The following is a 24,381-nucleotide window of genomic DNA, read 5'->3' as shown; positions in this document are numbered from 1 at the left end:
AAGGTCACCTCATTAAAACCAACACACGTTTCCCGTCTCTCTCTCTCTCTTAACCCATAAGTGGTGTGGCAATTCATGTCTTCATAAAATTTTAAAGTTGTCCCATACAATACAATGAGCCATTAACGAATAGGGAAGCGGGGACTTCCTCGTTCTATATAAATACTTCTGAAACAAAAGTTTCATAACAGTGGGACTTAGTTTTTTACATCCTAGCTCATGCCTGCTTCATTTACAGTTAAATAAAGGATTTTGATTTCAGGGGGTGATCTTATTACACTCATGAGACTCTTTAGGTTGCATTATTCTCTGAAGATGGCCATAAATAGAGTGCATTCCTTCATTCAGCTTACTTTGGAAACTTTGATAAGTTTAAGTTAACCTAATTACGTTTTTTGTTATATTTTTTTTGTGGGAGGGGGGGAATGATACTTTCAGGTCAGACATCACTACTTGCCATCCTACCAATGCCATTTGACTAGAGTGCAATTACTCTTGCAATGCAAAGTGATATCAGATGAGGACATGGACAGAACAAGTGGTGGAATGTAACTTAATAGAGCCTGCTGCTAATATTTGCTATTTGCATGATACACTGTATTGCCGTAAATGTTCATATGCCTTCACACGCATATGAACTTCAGTAACATCCTATTTTTAAACCATAGGGTTTGCAGCTATAACAGCTGACCACCAAACCCAGACTCGTCCTTCAGATTGCCAGATGGAGATACGTGATTCATCACTTCAGAGAACATCTCTCCACTGCTCTAGAGTCCATTGGTGGCGTTCTTTGTGCCACTGCATCTGATGGTTTGCATTGGGCCTGGTAATGTAAGGCTTGGATGCAGCTGCTCGGCCATCAAAACCCACTTCCTGGAATGAAAGTGGAGCTTCCATTCCGCTGTTCTTGAGTTTTTAAAGACTTGTGTAGCTTTTTCAGTATGTTTTAACCATTTTTAACATTTTTTTGGAGCAGCAGAGCAGTGCAGTTAAAAAATTCTGGTAAACTGACTATACTGTCGTCTTAGCAGAAAGAAGTTAAAATGAGTTTTAAGCTAATTGGAGCATGCATCCCATCCTGCCTTGTATCAAGAGCTCAGGGTAGTAGTGCAATGTTGTGGGGAATATTTTCCTGGTACTCTTTGGACCCTTTAGTGTCAACTGAGCATTGTTCAAAGGCCAAAGCCTACCTGGGTATTACTGCATACGCTGTCCATGCATGCACCCATGTTCTGATGGTTCTAACAATGCACATGTCACCACAAAGTACATCATGTCAAACTGGTATTTTGAAACTTAAATTAAGTTAAAGTTGCAAAAGGTTGCTATCTACAAATTGTCTGTCTGTCTGTCTGTCTGTCTAATATGTGGAGGTCTGGCTACTTTTTTATTGTATTTCTTTTGATTCCAGTATTGTACGTGAACTTTCTTTGAGCACAGCATGCGTTGTTTGAATATTTGTGTGCTTGTAATGGCTTATTATAGTCTAACGAGACTATAAAACCCCAACACAAGAGTTGTGTTGGGGTAAATTAAAAAAAATCAAGATATGACTGTCACTTTGTCCTTTCTAAATGGAACTGAATATGCACCATAATTGTAATTATTAGACAATTTTCTCTTGCACCCACGGAGCTACACAAGAAAGGTGAAAGAGAAATTGGATTCATTGCTCGTGCAACGATTGCTGCTGGCAGTGTGAGAGCCATTTGTCTTAGTGATGTTAGAATTTCATCGGTCTCACGTTTGGATGGGGGCCAGCACCCTCATATACAACTGACTGATTGGGATGGCGGATGGGTGGGGGTAAACAGTCAAACAATTAGTGGCGTCTGCCCCGTGACACCCGTTAACCCCCAGAACTTGGCGGTAATGAGATCTGTGTAATAATTTCTGTGTAGCAGACAGAAACAAGGTGTGCTTATTAAAGTGACGAAATGAACAGAGCCTGTGGTAATTAGATGTAGAATAAAGGCCTGTAATGATTTCATCACCCTCGCCTAAATCAACAAATCATTGCTGTTTGGTCTACTGAAGCAGATCCATTATTGAAGATAATTACAGCAAAGACCCGCTGAAACCTTTTCTTTTACATTCCTCACCGCCATAGCACAGGAATCATAACAACAGGAGACAACGGCTCATGCTGTAATTACCTCTTTGGAAACAAAAGGAATAGATGAATTCAGCTGATTACATCTATTTTCAGTCTGCATTTCTGTCTGATCCATATGCAGCCGTATTCCCCAGATAAACGCTCCTAATCATCAACGGCTTGCGTATACAGTACCTGTATGTGTGCAAAGGCCGTGCACGAGCTTGCGGGCTCTCCGGGGAAATGCCCACAACGGCTCTCAGTTTTAGGCAGTAAGCTAATTAAAGCGGCGGAGCAGATGGTGCAGGCTTGGTCCGGACATAATGAGACGGTGAGTGGCGAGACGAACTGGACATGGCAGGACAGCTGTGAGGGGTTTGTGAGGTGACCAGAATTCAGGCGTCTCCCAGGAGCGAGAGGCCTCGCTGGCAGTCGAGAGGAGCAGAATTTAAAGTCCATGAAAACTTTATGAGCAGCTTTTTAAGAAGAAGAGGAAGAAGCAGCTACTGGATCAGTAATTGTTTACTTCCTCCAAGTGTGTGTTTGTTGAAAATGCTCCACTGGAAATGAGTAATACCACGTCAGCACAGTGTTTTTCAAAAAAAGAAAAAAAAAATTATTATTTTTTTCTCTCGCTCATATCCTCAATCACTCGATCTTGGCAGGTGGTTTTTGGTAAACACCAAATCCTCAACACCTGTTGCCAGAGGCTTTTCCTGTCTGCCAGCTCTCACCAACTCTGCTCCCAAATATTAAAAAAAAAGAGAGAGAGAGAGAGCCACAAGTGAAAAAAACAACCATTACCAAAGTAGGTGTTTCTTTTTTTTCCTGGATGGAAGTTAAGTGGCGCACAACACCGACACAAACTCACAAAAGCGGCGATTCCTAGAGGTGCAGAAATACTTTAGAGAGCTCATCTCAGAGATGTTCCACACTCCTATTGTGCCTCGCGCGAGGAAGAGGTCAAGGCCGGCCGAAGCAAGCGCTCCCAGGCGTGAAAGGGTGAAGTTTGAGGATGTCAGGCTGTACCTGGTGGAGAGGAAAATGGGCCGCAGCAGGAGAAGCTTTCTGACCGAGCTGGCCAGGTCAAAGGGCTTTATTGTGGAAGACGTCCTCAGGTTTGGGAACCAAAAAAAAGCTTGCCATTTGTGTCATTCACAGACTTAGCAGGGCTTGCCACCTAAAAGCTTTTCTCAATGTGAAGCTGAAAAGAGCTTTAGTGTAAGGGGAGGAGGGGGGTGGGTACACCTTTATTTTCTGGGTTTGTATTTGCTGGAAGCAAACAGAGTGGTTTGACCTGGCGGTTGACTTTTGAGGCCTCTAGTTTAACCCTAGAAGCATTCAGCAGAAGCATTTTCTGGCAGTCAAGCTTATGACTTCAAAATTAAATACTTTCCATGCCTACAAAAAGTTTTATTATAATCTGAAAAAAAAAAATACAATTACAATTTTGTGGAATAATTGCCTGTTCACAGAATTTTTGACTGATTGGAGTGGGAAAAACATGCCAGGACTTCAACACTGAGACATCCAAAGTTACTTTTTGACACTTTCCTGCAAACTTCTTTTTTTCTTAGAAGCTATGGTCCAATTAGCTAAATAGAGAGCGACTATTGTCTCATGAATAGTTAATTAAGAAGGGTTAGGGCATCCATCCTGCTTCCTCTACACCTTAGTGGATTCCCCCCCCTGAGCCATTACTCACAGCTCCACACATAAATACGTTAAAAGCAGGGGCAAGAAATTGGCTAAACCAGCTGCAGCTGGTTGGCAGCCAGAGAACTACAAACAATAGAAGAAAGGTAACAGAGCACACGCAAACTTTTTAATGAGTTTGGTGAAAGTTTTTTTTTTTGTTAAGTCTCACTAAAGAAGAGATGTTCTGTGAGCTTGTTCCTTGGGATGATGATTCATCTATTGCACGGTAATTACAGACGCAGCGTGCCTCCGTCGTTTTTTCTGCCTCTAATTGAAAGTATCTTTTTAAAGTCCCAAACTGTGAGCACAGCAGAAGTCCTCCGCTTGACACCAGAGATGCTTTAGAGTCAGGCTTCTTTGTTAACGCAACATCCCGTTATTTAGAAGTCGACTTTGTTTTCAGTGCTGGGCGTTAAGCTCAGAGTTTGAGCTCCTCTGGTGAGCAGGTGTTTTTGTTTGTGTTTTTCATTGCTTTGCTTTCATGTAAAGTGAGGGCAATTTCTCCTTCTAAGTTAACATTAGCTCAAGGTTGAAAAATGGTTGAAGTTGAGCATATGATGTAGGGTGTATGTACAGGGTTTAGGCAAAGGGTCCCAATGAGTATGCTATAACCAGCGTAAGAGCCTGTGTGTGTTTGTGCGCGAGACAGAGAGAGCGTGTTTAAATGCGTGTCTAAGTGGGCCTGCCAGCCGTGCACCAGCTTGGCCATGGCAGCATTCCCAGAAACACAGCTTGAGCGCTCCTACGGTTACACTTGGCTTGATACAATTGTTTGAAACCAACGACAGGAAGTAGAGCGTGCCCGCCTCAAACTGACATTAATACTGCAAGCCGACAAAACTGCTATCAGCTGCAGTTTGATAGCAACACCTCACGTGCCTAGTCTTACACACGTTATAGGCAGGCTGCCTCCAGCATATGGTCAGATGCGCTGCCTGCTTTCCTCCGAGCATAAAGGAACACGCTCATACACACACAGACACACACAATCACACGACGCACGTGCACAGAAGTTTCCACACTGTATGAATTTCAAGTCCCACGCGCATGAACATGGATCAAAATATTGACATGTTTGTCCCGGGTGACTGATGAGCTGCATTACATGCTGTTTCGCAAATGGGAATAACACACACACACACACACACACACACACACACACACACACGCACACACAGACACGTACTTACCCCATAAGTTTAGGTCATAGGCATCATTTTCCAAATGCTTTGTTTTCTGAGGAATGATGTTTTATCCTTGAATTTGTCACAGCAGTTAGATATGATGTTGGATGTGACTGTGCACGTGAGCCTTTGGTGCAGCTGCTGTAAAACAAAAATCAGTGGCAGAGAATTAAAAACATTTAGTTCAATATGCATCAATATTTATCGTATGCTCGTATTCTAACATATGTTACCCGAGTTCCACTACTAACTATTCCCTCCCACTGAACCTTCATTCCCAATGAAAGCCGTACCTCGACACCCACGTCAAGCTAGCAAGCTAGCAATCACTTCGCAGGCCACCTTCACATTCTTTTTGTTACTTCGTTTGTGGACACTGACACATTTACTCATTTATTTGTTTTCTCTGTACACTACCACACTGGATTTTAAATCAAACAATTTGTATGTAATTGAATTTGAGAATTTTTAACTTCAGGCAACAAAAGCGCTATATTAGCAGTGCTGTTTAAGACTTACCGCCACTTTCATAGGCTCAAAAGTAATTGGACAATGGTTTTGGCAGTTGCAACTGAGATTTACCAAAAATGGGAAAGGAGAAAGGTATGGAAAAGGAGAGAAACGTCTCATGATCTGAAGCATACCACATTATCTGTTAAAAATGGTAAGGGTATAGAAAGGGGATGTACGACTAGCAAGTGGAACTGGGCCTCTAGTGTTTCTTGATGATGTGGCTGCTGATATGAGGTAGCAGGAGGAATTCTGTGGCTATACTGCAGTTTTGCAGTGCTTCCCAGTCTTTCTCTCTCCTCCTTGTGTCAAAACTACAAAAGTTGTGTCAACATCCAAAAAGATATGGACATAAACGAATGGAGGAGCATGGAGGTGGTGATGGCAGCAGGGTTGAGTGTAGTCTCTTTTTAAAAGTTATTGTCATACAACTACATATATCATGTGTGTTCTTGAAATGCACTTTGAAAGTCATGGCTTGGTCAATTACTATGCTTCTCTCCAGCTTTTATTTCAATAAGAGATATTTTTATTTATATAAAAAAAAGTTGTCAGTTATTTGGAGTGATGGCAGGAGTTACTTTAGCAATACATTTAACATTTTTCACTAGTTTTTGTTTTAAGAGTAGGTCACACCTAGATCTAACGTTGGTTTTTAAATGTGCTCTATAAATAAAGTTATTGTATTGTATTGTAGATTTGCAACAAATAGTTCTTGAATAAATAAGCTGGATTAATGCCCTGCAGTTACTATATTACTGAGCACTGTGTTTTGGATGGTTATTATATTGTCAGCTGACATTTTCAGGCCATTTTGCCATCAGAGACAGACTAGGCAAAGAGCCTCGAACAACTGCCATTGCTTGAAAAGTACTATAAAAATATCTTCCTCTTATAGCTTCCTCTCCTCATGTGCATTTCCTACATTTAAAGGTTGACACCATTCTCATGGTGCCAGGGTCCCACAGGGAATACAGTGCACTGATCTAATCTATTTATACTTTATTTAAGACTAACCTTTCAGAGCTCCAGCTTTTTAAATGTGGATTAATAAAAGAAAAATTATTTTCCTTCCAGTAGCGATCATAATTAAGATATTTGGACTTTTGGATGGACAAAGCAAACACCGTAATGGTGTAATGGTGAACTCCAAGACTATTTTCAGATTTTATTACAGATAGTTCCTTTTAGGTGGGTACAGAGACCTGCTCTGTAACTATGCTTCTGTTCATTCAGTTAAAAATAACAGTTTGTTTTTTAAAAGCTTATTTAGGCTTCTTATCAATTATTATTCTTATTAATTTATTAGATAAAACTCTAAATCAAATTAGCCAAGTCCACAGCTTATCTGTTTGGTGCATTTATTTTATCATTATAATGAAAATATATTGCACTACTGATCATGTCTATGCAAACAAAAACCTCACTGTGGTGAAGTCTGTTCCAGGCATTCACAGTCTTTGATTAGCTTGTTTTCACTTTTGGAAAGGACAGAGGAAAGCTGCTGACAGGAACTGGGCACACAGATGACTCAAGAGAGTTCTCCATATCAAAGCCCATTGACTTTAGCCTGTCCTTGTGTCTGAGCTCAGAGTCCCAGTGATTCAGGGAAGAACAGTCTGGTTCTGGCTTTGCTTTCTTGCTCATTTGCATGTCAATCTGCCATTTCACATTCTGCTCAGCTACATATTAAGATAAGGATCTGAATTTTGGGGATATACAAACATAGTTTGAAGGAAAAGAGTGTTTTTTTTCTTCAGAATCTTAAGTCTTGGTCCAAATAGACAATTCAAACCACTTTGATTTTTGAGAGAAAGCAACCCAAGAGCCAAATCTTGATGACTGTGGTTAGACAATCATTCACGTTGAGCCTTTGGAGATCATAGTTGTGCCGCTCAAATGTGTCTGTTTGAGAAGCTCCTTCAGCATGTCTTTGCACTGAGGACAAGGAGGATTTTTCTGCAAAACACTAACAATCAGTGGCCAGACTGCCAGTGATTTGACCAATTAGGCTTCAGTCTGAGCTCTGCTGGGACCTCCCATAAGGAGTCTTTCCACCGTTTTATCCGTGCTAAGAGAGAAGAAGAAGAGGAGGAGCATGCCGAGTGTGATTATGCACAGCTGGGCAGCCTGATTGGGTTTGGTTGTTAGATTCTGAGGCAGGAAGCACAGGGGAGGAGGCCTTGATAAAAAGCCTGTTGAGATGGTCTCGGTGGAGATGCACTGGCTGAATGAGTTCAGCTATCAAACAATCGAGAGAGGCACTGGGGGTCTGTGGTGATTGTTGTTTACCCAGTGTCGATCCCCAAATGACACAAGTTAGACTGCAATGCTGACATCTGAGCTGCATTTCAAAAGCTTCGCTTGCACCCCTTGCTCTTTCTAAAAGCTGCCGAGCCCTAGACGTGAACATTTTTTTGTTAAGACAAGCAGCGAAGGAAACCTTTCGATCAAATAAGATGAAGGCATCCCGTGAAGCAATCCTACTAATCCATAAAAAGTCCCAGAAAGCTCCCGTGTCATTCAGTTTTGACATTTGCTTTTGTGATTTTTGTTGTTGTTTGTGGTTAGAAAATATTGGAAAATGTTTTCTTTAATTTGTCAAAGATTAGCTAAAATTCATGAAAGATGATATGTCACTGGTTCTTGGTCAAATTTGGATAACATGCAAATTAGGGATATCTCAAAAACAAGCAGGATGCTGGCCCTCGAGGACCGGAGTTTGACACCCCTGGTTTAAAGTGTTGCAAAGGTCACCTGGTGGGAGGCAACCTTTCTCCAAACAGCTGCCTGTTCAATTTGAACACACTGCAACCACTCTCAGATTGGCAAAGGTTTCCAAATAACAGCTATTCAGTTTTTAAACAGAGAGGCAGATTGCAATCATGTTGCAATCAGTCTGAGGCAATCTGCACTGGTGCGATGTGCTTCTTTGTAGTAGGCAACTCGTTGGTTGTATTCTGGTTGTATTCCAGTATAAAAGAAAAGTTGCAGAGTGTCCATGCCATTCTGCAGTTAAACTATTGTTGCAAGGTATTTACGTTATATTTTATATTTAACTTACCAGAGTCACGACTTCATTAAACCTGTGGTGGTGCTTAGCAATTGAATGTGATGCTAAGCTAACCTTTAGTGAAGGAGAAGAAATTCAGAGGGGTAAAAGGGCAGACAGCAGGAGAAACCTGCCAGTAGTGTGTTGTGTTAGTATCACATCTTGAGTTAATCTGTGATTTCCACGTCCAAATATTCACAAAGTAGTGTTTCCACTTCAAAAATGTGAAAAAAGTTGTTCAGGTCAGTTCAGTTTTAGTTTGTCTATTTAAGTTTAACTCTTATTGTTTCAGGGTGTTCAGTTTTAGTTGAGTTTTTATTAGTTCAGTGTTAGTTTTGGCTTTTGCTAATATGATATGTTTGATGACCCGATCTACAGAAAAATACTACACAGGATCCAACAGTTTATTAGTTTTAAAAACCCATTTTACATTTTTAGTCTTGAGTTAAGTGTTACTTCACTATAATAACCCTAAACACAAGAGGCTGCTTAGATTTTAACACAGTTTGTATTTCTGCATGTAATAACAGGATTTCTGCAGTTCCTCTCAGCTCTCAGCATTTTAGCTTGTTTTAAATGTTTCTTTTGGTTCTGTGGTGTTTCGTTCTCACCACCACCATTATACTATTTTCAACCAACCCTGGCAAATCGTAGCATATTTTTTTATCAATTGCAATCTAAAAAAAAGGAATAGATTTTAAGGTCTCTGAAATGAGAATATGAATATTCTTGGAGCAGAAATATATATATATATATATATATATATATATATATATATATATATATATATATATATTATTCCGGCATTCGCTGTATAGAATTTGCCAAACGTGCTCTGAAACAGCTCTTTTTCCACTTCCCCACAGCGATGTGGTGACTCACGTGGTGTCGGAGGATAGCCAGGCCTCATCTCTTTGGGCGTGGCTAAAAGGAGGGCCTGTGAAGAATCTGCCCGTCATGCACGTTTTGGACATCAGCTGGTTCACTGACAGCATGAGAGAGGGGAAACCTGTTGCTGTGGAGACCAGACACCTTATACAGGTTTGTGTGTTGCAAATAGGGGTGGGTTTTTATAATCGATTTATCGATTAAAATCGATTCTGGCTTGAATAACGTAAAATCGATTCATTAAAATCCTGAATCGATTTTTTAATATAAATTTATTTTGCCCGAAATGCCAAAATCTCAGGTGAAATCTCACAAAATTTCAACAACCACCAAATAGCTAAGACAGTAAATGAGAGCAGGAACACGGATTCTGCACAAAGACATAAACACAAAGCGCGGACTCCTAGATCAGAATCAGTGAGATGTGACTTTCTGAAAGCCGACAGCTTGCTGTTTCGGCGGGTCCGCGCTTTGTGTTCACGCCCTTTTTGCGCTGATTCTAAAGCTGTTAGTTTTATCTCTCTCCAAACAATATTGACTGAACCAGCAGCAAAAGAAGATCCAAACTATGCTTCACATAAACATCGTCATGAATTCCCTCTGACTTTTGCTGTTTTGCTTCCACCACGATGCACAGCTCTCTCTCTCTCTCTCTCTCTCTCTCTCTCTCTCTGTACTTCAAGAACAGTTTCCCGTCTAAAAATCTGTTTTCTTCATTATTCGCTTGCTTGTTACGCACAAGTCTACCGTTGTTTACAGCGCTGTCGGCAGCTGGGTTTTTTCCCTTTTACATTCTTCTGAAAAGAAAACCTCATTTCTGCTGTTCAATACTGAACCAATTTAAACTTTTTAAAATTATGCAAAATGCAAAACGCTTAGCCGTGTCTCTAATAAAACCGCTGTAACGTCAGAGGTAATGTTCATAAGTTGATTAATGGTTTTCTTTCGTTTTTGATGTACTGCAGAATATTTTTTATAAAATACCAGGCCAGGAAAAATCGCCTTCATGTTTTTCTGTGTTTTATCTTCAGCTACTTTGACACAAAGTCATCTGCTGTGGTGCTCACACCTTTGATAAAGTCTTGCGTGTGTCACCTTCCTTTTTATAGATACAAAAATATGTAAATGTACTGATCTGAATTATAATATTTCTGACTGTCAAAATTTCCCAGATTTAAATCGAATTGAATCGAATCGTGGATCGAATCGATTCGGGACCTTGTGAATCGGAATTGAATCGATTCTAGAAATCAGTGACGATACCCAGCCCTAGTTGCAAATCAGGCACAATGGCTAATAAGTGTTTAGCACTAGATGGCACTACAAACAAAACAGGATATGATTACGTACTGAAAAATAACTTACCGGTCCGTTGCCATGCGTTGCCGGTCCGTTGCCATGCGTTTCCATGCATTTCCATGCGTTTCCATGGGTTACCGGTCCGTTGCCATGCGTTGCCATGGGTTACCGGTCCGTTGCCATGCGTTTCCATGCGTTGCCATGGGTTACCGGTCCGTTGCCATGTGTTTCCATGCGTTTCCATGGGTTACCGGTCCGTTGCCATGCGTTGCCATGGGTTACCGGTCCGTTGCCATGCGTTGCCATGCGTTTCCATGGGTTACCGGTCCGTTGCCATGCGTTGCCATGCGTTGCCATGGGTTACCGGTCTGTTGGCATGCGTTGGCATGCGTTGGCATGCGTTACCGGTCCGTTGCCATGTGTTGCCATGGGTTACCGGTCCGTTGACATGCGTTGCCGGTCCGTTGTATGGGCTCAAAATGTGGTCATAAATATTTTGTACTTGTAAATCAGGATTTGTATGTGTAAAAAGAATTTGTGTGTGCGTAAAAAAGATTTGTATGTGTAAAAAAGATTTTTGTGTGCGTAAAAAACATTTGTATGTGTAAAAAGAATTTGTTTGTGCGTAAAAAAGATTTGTGTGTGGACTAATGTGATACATTGAAGAAGAAGAAAGAAAAGAAATACACTTATATTGTGAAGGTATACATTGGATATATTGCATTTAGGTTTCTCCTGCCACTGCAAATCTATAACGTCAACCCCCTAACAGAGAGCTCATATAAAAAGGACACTAACTCTCCCTCTGTCTCTGCTCATATTACTGCACTTCACCTCGCTGATAGCAAGAGAAACATCCTCCATATTGCGTAGGAGTGTCAAATGAACCCATCAGCTGGATGTCAGGGCTCAGAGCAGCCCACTAACACAGACACATACACATGCTCGCAGACGCACATATTTTCCCCCTGTGAATGGCTCTACGAGAGCTTGGCGGCATATGTATCCAAAATAAAGAAATATGCTGTCTTCTTTTCCTTCCACCGTGGAGAAGGAGGGGTAAAAAACAAAACAAAGCGAAAAAAACCCACAGTCAAGATCTGCCAGTTTGCCAGGCTCCATCTATGCTTTCTCCTAACAGCCTGTGACGGCCTTAATGGTCACAATGAAATCTGCCATGTTTGTGCCTCCACGTGAGAGACTGCTGTGGCAGTGTTTCCTCGGGGCCCACGTAAGCGTGGCACATCAATGGCACGACTCTTGTCTTGCTGCGTCATTAGGAGACGGGGCTAATGATGCCACGCTGACATTTATTGACCCATCTCCCCAGGTAACCGGCGAGGCCCCGTTTCTCTTGCTTGTTTTGTGATGCAGCTCCTCTCTGAAGCAAACGAGTTAACGCGCGGTGGCATTTATGCGTGTGGTGCTTCCAGTAGATTGTTTTTTATGAGTGATAAATCCATTTAAGGAGCTACCAGGAGGAGATAAAATATTCCCCAAACAGGCTACTTCTTGGGCACATTTGCCTGCGGCTCGTCATGATAGTCTGAAGATGCAATGTGTTTTTCGCTATCATAAATATTCTGCAGCAAGTCAGGGAGGAATTTTAAGTATTGAGCCCATTGAAATGTAATATTTTCTATTACTTCCTGGCTCGCAGAGAAGCTGTTTAGTGTGTTTGAGTGGAGATGTGGTAAGATGTGAGGATACTTTGCTTCAAAAGGAATAAAAGTGGAAGCAGGTGCTAGGGAGATTGTGAACGTGTGTCTGCCTTCGTGCTTAGGAGATAGGTGGGCTGCTTGCGCAAAAGGCCAAGCAGTTTCCCTTATGAGGTACGACCTCTGTGACCTTTGTGGTGCACGTTGGATCAAGTGGCTTTTATTAACTCACCCAAGTGGCCTCATCTGACCGTGTGACAGACGTTAACGTGGAGGGGAGGAGCAGGCCCGGAAGTGTCTCTACGCTTCACAGCGTAGAGGTTCTGCGATTCTTGCCGTACCTTTTCATCTCAGCAGATGGTGCGCGAAGAAATGAGGCCCCAGTGTGCAGACTGCACACATTAGTTTAGTAACATCTAAAGCCACACAGCAAAGGTGGAGAGAACACTGGAGAGAAAGCCAGGAGGGGATACGGCGCCTCTGAGATCAGTGTGTGAGCTTTAACTTCCACACAGTTAAAGGCCTGTGTAATAACCGAGCCCAGATGGGAGGGGGGGAACCAACCTCTGCATGCTGATGCACAGGCGCTTTTTTTTTTTTTTGGGTCTCCATGGACCCACAGTCTCATATTGGATTAAACGAGCTGCAGCCGAGGTGGAAAAGCGATGAAGAACACCCGTGTTGTATTTAGAAGGAAAACAGTTAGAGAGTTTCACTTTTGATTGGCAGAAAATTTTCGCCGTGAAATATATTCAAAGTTATTCAATTTTTTTTTTTTTTTTGGAGAACAGGAAAGGCTCCTGGCAGAGAATAAATGATGAACGTTTTTTAAAAAAAAAAAAAGAATCCCTTAGCTGTTGATGCAGCCCAGGAGTGTGAGAGGTACTACTCCTTTTCATTATCTGTTCAAGACGCCACTGTTCCTCCTGCAGCATCGGTACCAGTCAACGCTCTGTGGTGACAATCTCCTCCATCTTTCTCTTCCTCCTCTTCCTCCCCTCTCTGTGTCACTCTCCTGCCAAATCCACAGGCAATTTTATGGACACAATGTTCCCTTTTTGTGATGTCTAATTGTCTCCAAGAATATTAATATTACATTGGTAATCCTTTTGACACATATATTACAAATGGGAAACCATTTCTTATAGAATGAAAAGGCAATTTACAGGAGGCAAATTGGATGATGGCAAGCAGATTTGTAATGCCACGGGTTAGGCAGCATAATGGATTTGGATGCCACCAGACTGTGAGATGAGTGTCATTAGCCTGTTGCCCTGGAGACACAGTCATAAAAATAACTTCTCCAAGGCAAATGGCTACGTTTTTATGTAATTCAATTTGAACTCTTGGCTCTGCGCTCGTCAGGAATAGCCTCACACACATTTACACATTTAGCCTGTCAACAATTTGGGCTGAGAAATTAACGCACTTTATGACAGTGTGTGTTTGGTTCATGCTTCTCCGGTTATTTTCTTTTGCACACAGGACACCTTGGCTGCATCGCCAGAAGCTACAACACCCACACCCGTGTCCACGGTGTCTCAATATGCCTGCCAGAGACGGACCACCACAAAGAACAACAACAAGATTTTCACGGTGGGAAATTGCTTCTCCGGCCTCACTCTGAACCACGCTTTTACATGTTGAGCCACCAGAGGCTCGTCGCTCTTACTTTGCAATGTAAAAAGCTCCCCTAATCTGTTCTGCTCTAATTGGATGGCTGGCTCGCTTCACTCACGGGCGCTCTGACACAGCTCTCCCCCAAAATACATTAACCTGCAAATGAGTAGCATCTGCAGCTGCGGCACGTTCGAGGTGCAACAGCTGACATGCCTGCGAACCCTGGCACGGGGGCTGGCACGGACACGCCCAGAGGCGCTGCGTTACGCTGAAATGGGCAGTGGACGTGACACTCCTCACAAGCGATGATGGATCTATCCCTTCGCCATCTGGTGTGGGCGGGTGAAGGAGGGAAGGACAGAGGGGTGGGTAAATTGGGCTGCTGAAGAAGGGTTCGCTCAGGGTACCCAACAGAATGGGAAAGTAGTTAATTGGCGTAAGTGTTGATGAGTGTGAAAGGCAGAAACGATGTTGCATTAATAACAGCAATGTAGGTGTTGAGAGCATCAGTCAGAAAACAGAAACAAGCCAGTGTCAGCAAACATTGCATTTACCAAACTTCGTCAGCTATTGTCGAGTGGAACGCATTTGGGGTTCTGACCCTTGCTCAGAGAAAACAGTTTAAAGAGCTTGAGTTGGGGCCTTCTAACTTCTGAGCAACATTGTCTGACATTTTGTAGGCTAAACAATGAATCTCACAAGTAATTTGCCATGTAATGAATGGCAGATTAATCCATAATGAAAATAGCAATTACTTCTAAATTTAATAGTGCTACTGTGACCTGAAGGAACTTAAAAGAAGAAATGGAGAATGTATGCAGAAACACATCATTATTTATTTCCTCTTTTCTTTTTTTGGGCTGTCACAGAAGCACTTTTTTGTAACTAAAACTGGATGTGAATATGAATTTGAAGTTTTAAAATGTGCAATATTACCGTAAACTGAGTGGCTATGTGTGTGTTTATGTGGGACTGCGGAAACCCACTGATGAGTTTCCGTAAGACGTATTAAGTACAGCTCGCAGAGGGCCTGTGGAGCATCTGTTTCATAATGACTCTTTACTTCCCACTGATGGCAAATGTACATAAAAGATGCACACACGTGTATGGATATTGGCCCGCATGTACGTTCATGCGTGTGCTGCAACCTTCTAACACACACGCACAAAAGCACGTGTGTTTTCCCACATGGACGAGCAGTTACAGATGTGCATACCCACCTGCGTCTCACCTGGGGAGCGTTGCTGTTCAATTTCTTATCTCCCCAATTCTTTCCACAGCATTAACTGCATAATTAGCAATCCCACTCAATTTCCCTATCACAGGGATTAACTCATTATCTCTGCATAAGGAAGGCCACATCAAAGCAGAATTTCTGATTAAAGTAAAAGGTTGTTCTAGCTGTGGACCTGAGGAAAACCACAGGTACAACTCCCCATAGTTAAGAAATATTTTAACTATCCAAATTGTAGAGAAATAATAATACTAATAATAAAATTTTGCCTTGTCCCGTGACTGGAAACCAATCACCTGTAGTGACAGTGCTAAAGAGCAGCAAGCTATTGATCCACATGGGTGACGTAATCCTTGATTGGTCGAGCTGTCTGCCTGATTGCAAGGGGCAGTAATGATGTAACCTTGTGAATACCCATCTAATGAAAAAGCCTTTGAGTGTGTGAATTAGGGCTTTTGCCCTTGATACCAGTACTGACTATGAACCTGACTGTGGTAACAACTACACCAATCAGACATGACATAATGCCCACTGACAGATGACGTGAATAACACTGATTATCTCTTAATCACAGCACCTGTTAGTGGGTGGGATATATTAGGGAGAAAGCGAACATTTTGCCCTGAAAGTTGATTTGTTAGAAACAGGAAAAATGGACAAGCATGAGGATTTGAGCAAGTCTGATGAGGGCCAAACTGTGATGGCTAGACGACTGGGTCAGAGCATCTCCAAATCTCCAGCTCTTGTGGGGTGTTCCCGGTCTGCAGTGGTCAGTATTAGAGCAGGGCAATATGGCCAAAAATATTTATCACGACATATATTTGAAAATTTGCGATAACTATATAACTGACGATATAATTGGTGCAAGACAAAATACAACTCCACAACTTTACTAGCGCAAAAACCCCCATCCATTTATTTTCACTTAAACAAGCAGCTGTTATTTATGTGCATTAAAGCTATATAAAAATGGAACAGTGCAAATGCAAATTCCTTGCTGAAAGTTTAACCAAAAGGCATTTCAAGTAGAAATGGGCTGACATATCCTGAGCATAACCATGTATAATATCCACTTGTTGTGTTTGCAGGCAATTTGGGCATCTTCAGTACAATCTGCTACCGAAGCAATTACAGGGAGGTTTTTTTGGTGAAACCTTGTTTACATTTTTGTGATCAAATTTACCTAGTGACTGCAAGCAACCTTGGGGAGTAAGGCTGGTGGAGTAACGCTTATTTTTTTCCTATTTACTGGCTGTTACCAGGCAGTCACTAACCAGTCTCCATGCCTGTGTGACTGGTCACAAAGGGAAATTCCAATCTTCCAATCCTGAGAATCTGAGGTATTATGTTACTTAACATGTAACAATTTGCACAGTGGCATTTGTTGGTTGGCAGCCTTGGCATTAAATCGTCTGCCTTGCATTGATGGAAAGTGGCCAAATATGGATCAATGTTGCTCCTTCATGGACGTTTTCAATAACAAGTGCTTGAAAAGTTCACTCTTACTCATTAGCGAGTTAGATGTCAGCTGGCAGCACTGTGTTGTCAAATAGTCTCAGAGGAGAAGCTTGTATAAAGGCAAGGAGAATTTGTAACTCTAAAGCTTTTGTAATGTTCTTATAAAGGGATGTTAATATGCAGAACAGCTACAGAACACACTCACATTATTATCAGACGATAAAGCAGTCGGCATGGTGGCGCAGTGTTTTGCTCTGCAAGAAGGTCGCAGGAAGAAGGCCCTGGGTTCAAATCCAGTCTTGGGCCTTTCTATGTGGAATTAACTGTCAATTGACTGTCGTTGTGAATCCGAGTTATTGTGTTTGGTATATACACTGCTGTGTGCCATGGCTAGCCAGTGCTACCGTCACTCAGCAACATAATACCTTGTAACCAAAAATAAAAGTGAAAGACAGCCTCTACCAGTCAAGCATTTGCATGACTCTCAAAATCTGAGCTTCACTATGGCACCTTAGCAATTATTCAGAAGATTTGCATATTACATATAATATTTTAACATTATCTGACTTAATGTTTTTACCACTGTTCCCTTCAAGGTCATTTCCTTGCACAGGTCTAAACCAGTTCGAGTGCTGGTGCTATTTTCAGATCACTCCCTGGAGGTCAAGTTCTAAAGACTGTTACATACCTCCAACTTCTGCAAATATCAGTTTCAATCTGACCCGACCTTCGAGGATCGTAACTGGTGATAAGTGCCTGGTGTCCAGCTGTGACCCAGAGACCAAACAGCAGTAAAAGAGCCCAAAGTTACCAATCCTGAAGAAGGTTAGAAGGTTAGGATCGGGGGCATCACAGATTTCTGAACTTTAGATTCAAATTCTACAGTCGGACTGCCAAATTCAGTTTTATTGAATGTCCTGAAAGGTCTCAAGAGGAACACTGAGAACAGAGGACCTGAACTGTGGCATGCTGGGCTTGCTCATGGTACATATACTAGTTGCAGGATTGGATCCCTCACAGTTATCCTTCCCTAAGTTGACACAATGCAGGTGATAATGCCAAACGCGGCATTTGAAATGGTTATAAAGGGAATTCCTGGGAGTGATCTAAGGACTTTTTCCCACCTATAATTCATTTAATCTGGTCCAAAGGCGTTAATGAGTTTGTAAACTTGTAGCTTTTCCCCGTGGTTTGTTTTTTTTTTTTTTTTTTTTTTTTACACATGAATAAATCCAAGTGGCTCAAATTACATCACTAAAAGCCACGTAAGAGTGTTCAGCCTGCTTATTGGCCAGATGTGTCTGGAGCAGGAGCAACAAAAGTAAATATAAGAAGAAGGTGGTGTGTAAAAAAACAGAGAGTTTGCATTCATTGTACGGCTAGTTGCCTTCCTGCACATCCCTTTGCACATCCATAGTACCTTCTTGCATTGAGAATACAAAGCGAACGCTGTTACGGGATGTTTTTTAGCTCAAACTTGTAACATACACCTGGTAGTTAGTTCGGATCAGGGTCGGATCACGTTCACAATAAAAACATATCTGCGTGGATGTTTAAAAATGTTTCTAAGACTTCTAAATTCCCCTCCTGATGCATACGTGCCCGAAAAGGGTTTTTCTTCCAAGCAGTCACTGAAAAACAGTCAGTACATTTTTCCTCACAAAGCATCCCAAAGTAGGTAAAATAAATATTTCATTAAATTTGATGGATTTGGTTCATTAAGGAAGAAAAGACATATGATTATTTAACCTCCGTAGTGCAAACCAATTATAAAGTCAATTATTCTTTGGATATTTGGAAAATGTTCCAAAAGCCCAGAAATGCAATTTTGTGATATCATTACCCAGTGTAAAGTACAGACATACAGAGTATGAGGAATATAGGGCGAGTGGGATTTTTTAACTCAAATCTACAATAGGCCACACAACACAAAAGTAAACCTAGATACTGGTAAATTGCGGCTTTGGTGGGCAGTTTTCATTTAACTGAATGCATACTGTCCTTATGTCTGCCGTCAGTTTGAGATATTAAATTAACTGTTGCAATCAAGCAGTAATCTGTAGGTATTAAAAAGATTAAGCACAGTGCTGAAAGCAGCAGGTGTTTGAGTGATCAGTTTAGTCTCCACAAGCAAGTCAGTCCACATAGACTACCCTGTTAAAATACCCAATTTTGCAGTGGAAACAAGTACTTTCCCAGCCTGGTACAGATGTGGTTTTGTCACAATAGGTATTTTAAAATTTTCACTTTTTTTGTTGTTGTTTTAATTAGAAAGGTTTACCCTTCTTGCGATTGTGGCCTCCTTGATTGACAGTTGGGTGCAGACACAAACTAGTACTTATAAAGCACTTGTCTACTGAGCACTCAAAGGATTTTCCACTACAAGGTTCACTATCTTTTCCAAGGATACTTCAACACACAGACATGTGACGCTCCCCACCATGTAGGGCAGCACGGCGGCATGGTGGTTAGCACTGTTGTTGCACCACAAGAAGGTCCTGAGTTCAATTCAGGCTGGGGTCTTTCTGTGTGGAGTTTGCATCTTTTGCGTGGGTTCTCCCCGGGTACTCCGGCTTCCTCCCACAGTCCAAAGACATGCAGTTAGTGGGGATAGGTTAATTGATCAATCCAAATTGCCCATAGGAGTGAATGTGAGTGTGAATGGCTGTCTGTCTTTGTGTGTTAGCCCTGCGACAGACTGGCGATCTGTCCAGGGTGTACCCCGCCTCTCGCCCTATGACAGCTGGCATAGGCTCGAGTGCCCCCTGCAGCCCTGAAAAGGATAAGCGGAAGCAAATGGATGGATACATTAATAAGATGCCTGAATTGTTGAACATTTTTAGAAGGCATGACTTCTGTGAAGATATATTAGAGCAACAGGTAACATGACTGGCTGATATCTTGTTGTTGTTCTTTGGAAATTTTTGGGTGGAACCAAATATGGAAGTCTCCCATTAGTTCATTCTATTCAGGAATTGAGGAGTGTTGCATTACCACTAAATATAATGTGAAAAAATGGATAGGAAGCCATCATTTCATTTAAATCCCAGTTTCTGTGAGAGGGTGGGATTAATTTTTTACTAAACTTTAAAACTATTGCTCACTTCCCTTCTGACTACTGCAACACATGATGAGGCACACTGTGGGTGAACAACATCTGGATTTGTCTTAACATCCCCCTTTTGAAATAAAAATCCTTACTTTTTGTAGTAATACCCAAACAATAACAGAGGAAAGTTGGTCATATTTCACTATTACACAAAAGCTTTGTTTTTTTTTTCTAATCGGACAAAACCAATTTATTTAGAAAAGATACAATGTGGTGAAGCAAATAATCAACACCCAGGGGCTTTAAATGATGCAGTTTCTTCTTACAGCTCTCTATATAGGGTAATCCGTTAGACAAACAAAGGAAGTGTGGGAAAACCTGCAGTGATCTCAGGAAGCAGGGATGAAGGAGCGTATCCGGAGGAGCAGTGTATGTGTTAGTGAAGGAGGAGGAAGTGGTGGTTCAGAGTGGTGTCAGAGTCATGAAGAGAGGATGAGCATCGTCCCAGCAACAGCACCCCAGTGAGGTGTCAACCACATGCTGGCAGCAAACGGCCCTTCATTCCACAGCCATGCACTATTGATTTATTCAACCCTGCTCCTTTTTTATCTCTCACCATCTCTGCCTCAAACTCTTTTACTCCCACATTACTTCGACATGCCCTTTTCTTATGTATAACACCACCCTAGCCACCTACCCATTCTTCCTGTGCTTTCTCCCACTCTCGCTGTCTTGCTGTGACTGGGAAATTCACAGCTTACTTACGCACATAAGTCAAGTTTACACTCTCTCTTTTTTCTATCTGCTTAGCCTCCATTTTTCTGCTGTCATATGTTCACTATAAGTCTGATGCAGAGTGTTAAAAAAAATCAACACTTGTGTCTTGGGTGAGCATCGGTTATTTTTTTTTCTGATGGTAGCACACATGCGTGCACTTAACGGCCCCTTTTGTGCATCGCTTGGATACTAATTGGATCGAGATATAGGGAATTTTGGAAGCTGGATCAACACCTTGGGCTCTTTTTTGTGTTTTGGGAGCTGGTTCCCGGGCAATTTTTGTGATGTATGGGGTGAAGTTGGCTGCTGCTGTTAAAGAGTACAGTTGCCATTTAATGCTCTGGTTGACTGGTGTATAACCTCAAGCAGATATATACCAGCAAACACAGGGGAAGAGAGGCAGGGAAGCTAAACATCTTGACTTCTTTCTCTTGCAGTACAAGACCTCAAGTGCATTGATAACACTGACATGTCACAGATGAGGAGATGGTTGGAGGGGATATTGGAGCACTGAACCTTAAATGCATCACACTGAATACATCCTTTACCCGATGGAGTTCACAACTTACAGAGGAAACAAAGAAACGGCTCAGAGAGGATCAAAGCTGGAGCAAACAGCGAGGCCCTGTCTGTGCTTGGTTTTAGAGTTTTAGAGAGACTAAAGATAATAAATATTACAAAATGCCTTAAACATCTCTTTCACAGCATGCATAAAAAGTAAATTCTTTTTTATTCATTGTTCGAACCATGAAACTTAATGTTACATGAAAAAAAAAAAAAAAAGATGGAGGCATGTGCCCGCTACCCATTCATTAGATATGGGACAGATAAAATCCATCTCTTAGATGCTAATCGTGTTAAAACTCTTCTCAGTGGGTTCTCTGACCTTCTTTCATGGTTTCTTTTTGAGCATGCGGTGAGGCGGGCTGCTGTGCGAACATGGTTTGCAGGCATGTTCATGATAGTCAGTGATGGGGGGTAAATCGGCGTGCTATATCAACGTCCCTGCACACCAAGTCTCCCTATCAGACTTAACTCCTCATTAATTAGATGAACGCAATTGCAGGGTGGATTTTTAAGCCTGCAGTGCTGATTCCACACAGCTGCTTTGACAACATGACAGTTGACAGACTGGTGCCAAGGCTCCGTGCATGTTTATGTGTGTTTCTGTATATGACACTTTAAAGTTCTAGTTTTCCACAGGTAAGATGATTGTATATATAATGACTAGAAATTAGAGCCATTTTTATGCAGTTGTGGTCAAAACTTTATCATGGGCATGAATGTTTTTTTTTTTTTAACCAATCCTTTTCAAGGGTGGAATAATTACTAAGCATACATCTTTAATTCTTTTATTTGTTTTATTCGGTCTCATTCCATTAAAATTAAACTACCATAAAAGTTAGAGACATGTTTATTTGTTTTTGCGAATTCAGCAGGAGATCAAATAATTGTACATAATCTACTTACTGTACATACAGTGAGTACATAAAGTTTATTATTAAAGCACTTTTCATAGTCAAGTTGTCACAAGTGGTATACAACAAAAGAGAATAAAAGAAATTAGAAAAATGAAGTACTTTAATAGCAATACAAAATAAAGTTAAGACATGGAATGACAGACATGAACGAGTACTTTTAAAAACAGCTTCAGTCAATAAAAAAACTTACACTAAAAAAATGGCTAAACGCCAAAGTTTTAAACTGATATTTAAGATTTCACACAGTCAGCTAAATGCAGCTGTAGTGAGAGAACGTTCCAGTATCTTGGAACATTGATTAAAGACTTGTTCTTTGTAAAAGTCTTTGCAAGTACAAGTAGAGCCACTGCATTTTGTATCACTTGAAGATATCAAATGGCCCTTTTCCACTAGTACCTGCTCAGGTCAACTCTGTGTGGCTGGCTCGACACAGTTGTCAGGATTTTCCATTAGGTGGCAGTACCTGGTACCAGGTACTTTTTTAGTACCTACTCGGCAAGAGTTCCAAGATGAACCGAAAATGTGATGTCAGCAGACTGCATAACACCAATTGGCAAGTCAGTGGCTACACTAGAGTATCTCCTTTACAAAAATCAAAGCAACATTTTTGAAATGTGGAAACAAGAGAAATGGCTGCACAAAAACAACACCGTGATCCCCGAGTCTGACAAAAAGCCATACACCAAGCAGCAGGTATACCATCGCCATGATGTCTTCCTATGTTGTGGTGTTCGTGTCACATAGAAAAACAAAGACATTCAGCTGCATTGCTATAACAACCCCTCGCACATTAAGTGTAATGGAAAACGAGTCAAGCCCCATCGAGATTCTTCGAGCAGATCTAATGGAAACTAGGTACTAATGAAAAAGGGCTAAAAGAGATTGTTTAACTGAACACTACAGTAATATAAACACGATAACACAGATGCACAAATAACTTTCTCGAGTTCCTTGCATGAAGGAAAGAGAGAAGTAGATTTTACATGTGAATCAACGCCAATCAAATATTATGCTAATATCTCAAATGCTGGACATAGCAGTTGCATGAAAAAGAAGCAAGATCCTGACTGATTTTAGGATAAAAATTCAGGATCATTGTCTCAGTTTTGTTGGTGTTTAAGACAGGGAGCCAGTTCCTAATTCGGGTAAACAGTGGACTCAGGTAGACAACCTATCCAGCTGGTGAAGCTTAAAGACATATACAAGTGAATGTGAATGTGAATGAAGAAAAACACTGAATAATGCCAAATGAAAAATGTAGAAAGAAAATAATAAGGGTCCCAGGACTGAACCTTGTGGAACTCCACATATTATGGAGGCAAAGTCAGAGAAGAACTTGTTTATCCTAAGAGAGAAAGTCCTATCAGATACACATGAAGGAAAACAGTCTAATGGAAAGTCACATACCAGCCAACTTTAACCCTGTTTAGTAAAATCGCATGGTCAACAGTATCAAAGACTGTGCTGAGGTCAAGTCAAATGATATATGATGAATGTTATAGACCTTCAAAAGAATAGTCTCAATGAAGTACTGCTTTTGAAAACCAGAAAAAATGGATACAAAATCTCCAATCTGTATAATAAGGCTCTGAATTGACTTTCTACAATTTTTTACAATAATTTGCAGACAAATGGAAATTACAAAATATGGTGAAAATTACCAATAGCGCAGGGATCAAGATTACATTTCTTTAGTAAAGGATTTACCTCAGCATGTTTAATATTGAAGGAAACACAGCCTTGCTTCAGGGAACTGTTAATAATAGACAGCAACAATAATGGACCAATGCTATTGAAAGTCCCGAAGGGAGGTAATTTCTCTAATGAGCGTGATGAGGGTTTCATCTTGCCTATTACTGTGGTTAAGTCATTTAGTGCAATTAGAGAAAAAGAAGTAAATGATTCAGGGCCCTGAGAACCATTTTCAAGCTCAAATATATACATACATCTCCACCAATATTTAGTTAAATGTCCCTTAGAGAGTTGCACCTCGATCAGATACTTTTGGCAGCCATTAACAAGCTTCTGGCATTAATCTGGTGGGATATTTGACCATTCTTCTTGGCGAAATTGGTAAAGTTTATTTAAATTGGTTGATGTTGATGTTGCAAACATTTTTCTTGTAATACAAAGGGGGGCCTAGTAAAAAAAGTTTGGGAACCACTGGTCTATGGTGAGCTAAAGCTCAATTCGCTGTGGACAGGGATGCAGGTATTTCAGCCGTTTCCAGTTCATGACTGGTTTGAGACTTAGTAGTCCCTGGGCTGTTCCTCAACATTCTACCCAATTTCCTCTCGTCTGAGGGTGACAATTTGGATCTTCTTCCAGACCTGGGAAAGGTGGTTAAACAATTAAACAACTTATAACTTTTACTT

The 24,381-nt window shown here is 41.2% G+C and overlaps 1 protein-coding gene across 1 annotated transcript in view; it reads left to right on the top strand.

Annotated features, from left to right (window-relative positions):
- Positions 1–2,942: 2,942 nt before the first annotated feature.
- Positions 2,943–24,381, top strand: part of dntt (deoxynucleotidyltransferase, terminal) — a 94,311-nt gene continuing 72,872 nt past the window's right edge. The window contains exons 1-3 of the mRNA XM_040044770.1: positions 2,943–3,216; positions 9,409–9,583; positions 13,873–13,983. Coding sequence (XP_039900704.1) covers positions 3,023–3,216; positions 9,409–9,583; positions 13,873–13,983 — 480 coding nt within the window. The 5' untranslated portion in view covers positions 2,943–3,022. The remainder of the gene's footprint in view (positions 3,217–9,408; positions 9,584–13,872; positions 13,984–24,381) is intronic.

The sequence above is a fragment of the Simochromis diagramma genome, unplaced genomic scaffold (assembly GCF_900408965.1).
Source record: "Simochromis diagramma unplaced genomic scaffold, fSimDia1.1 OVJJ01000486.1, whole genome shotgun sequence".
Classification (NCBI taxonomy): domain Eukaryota; kingdom Metazoa; phylum Chordata; class Actinopteri; order Cichliformes; family Cichlidae; genus Simochromis; species Simochromis diagramma.
This window is presented reverse-complemented; position numbering and strand designations above follow the sequence as displayed.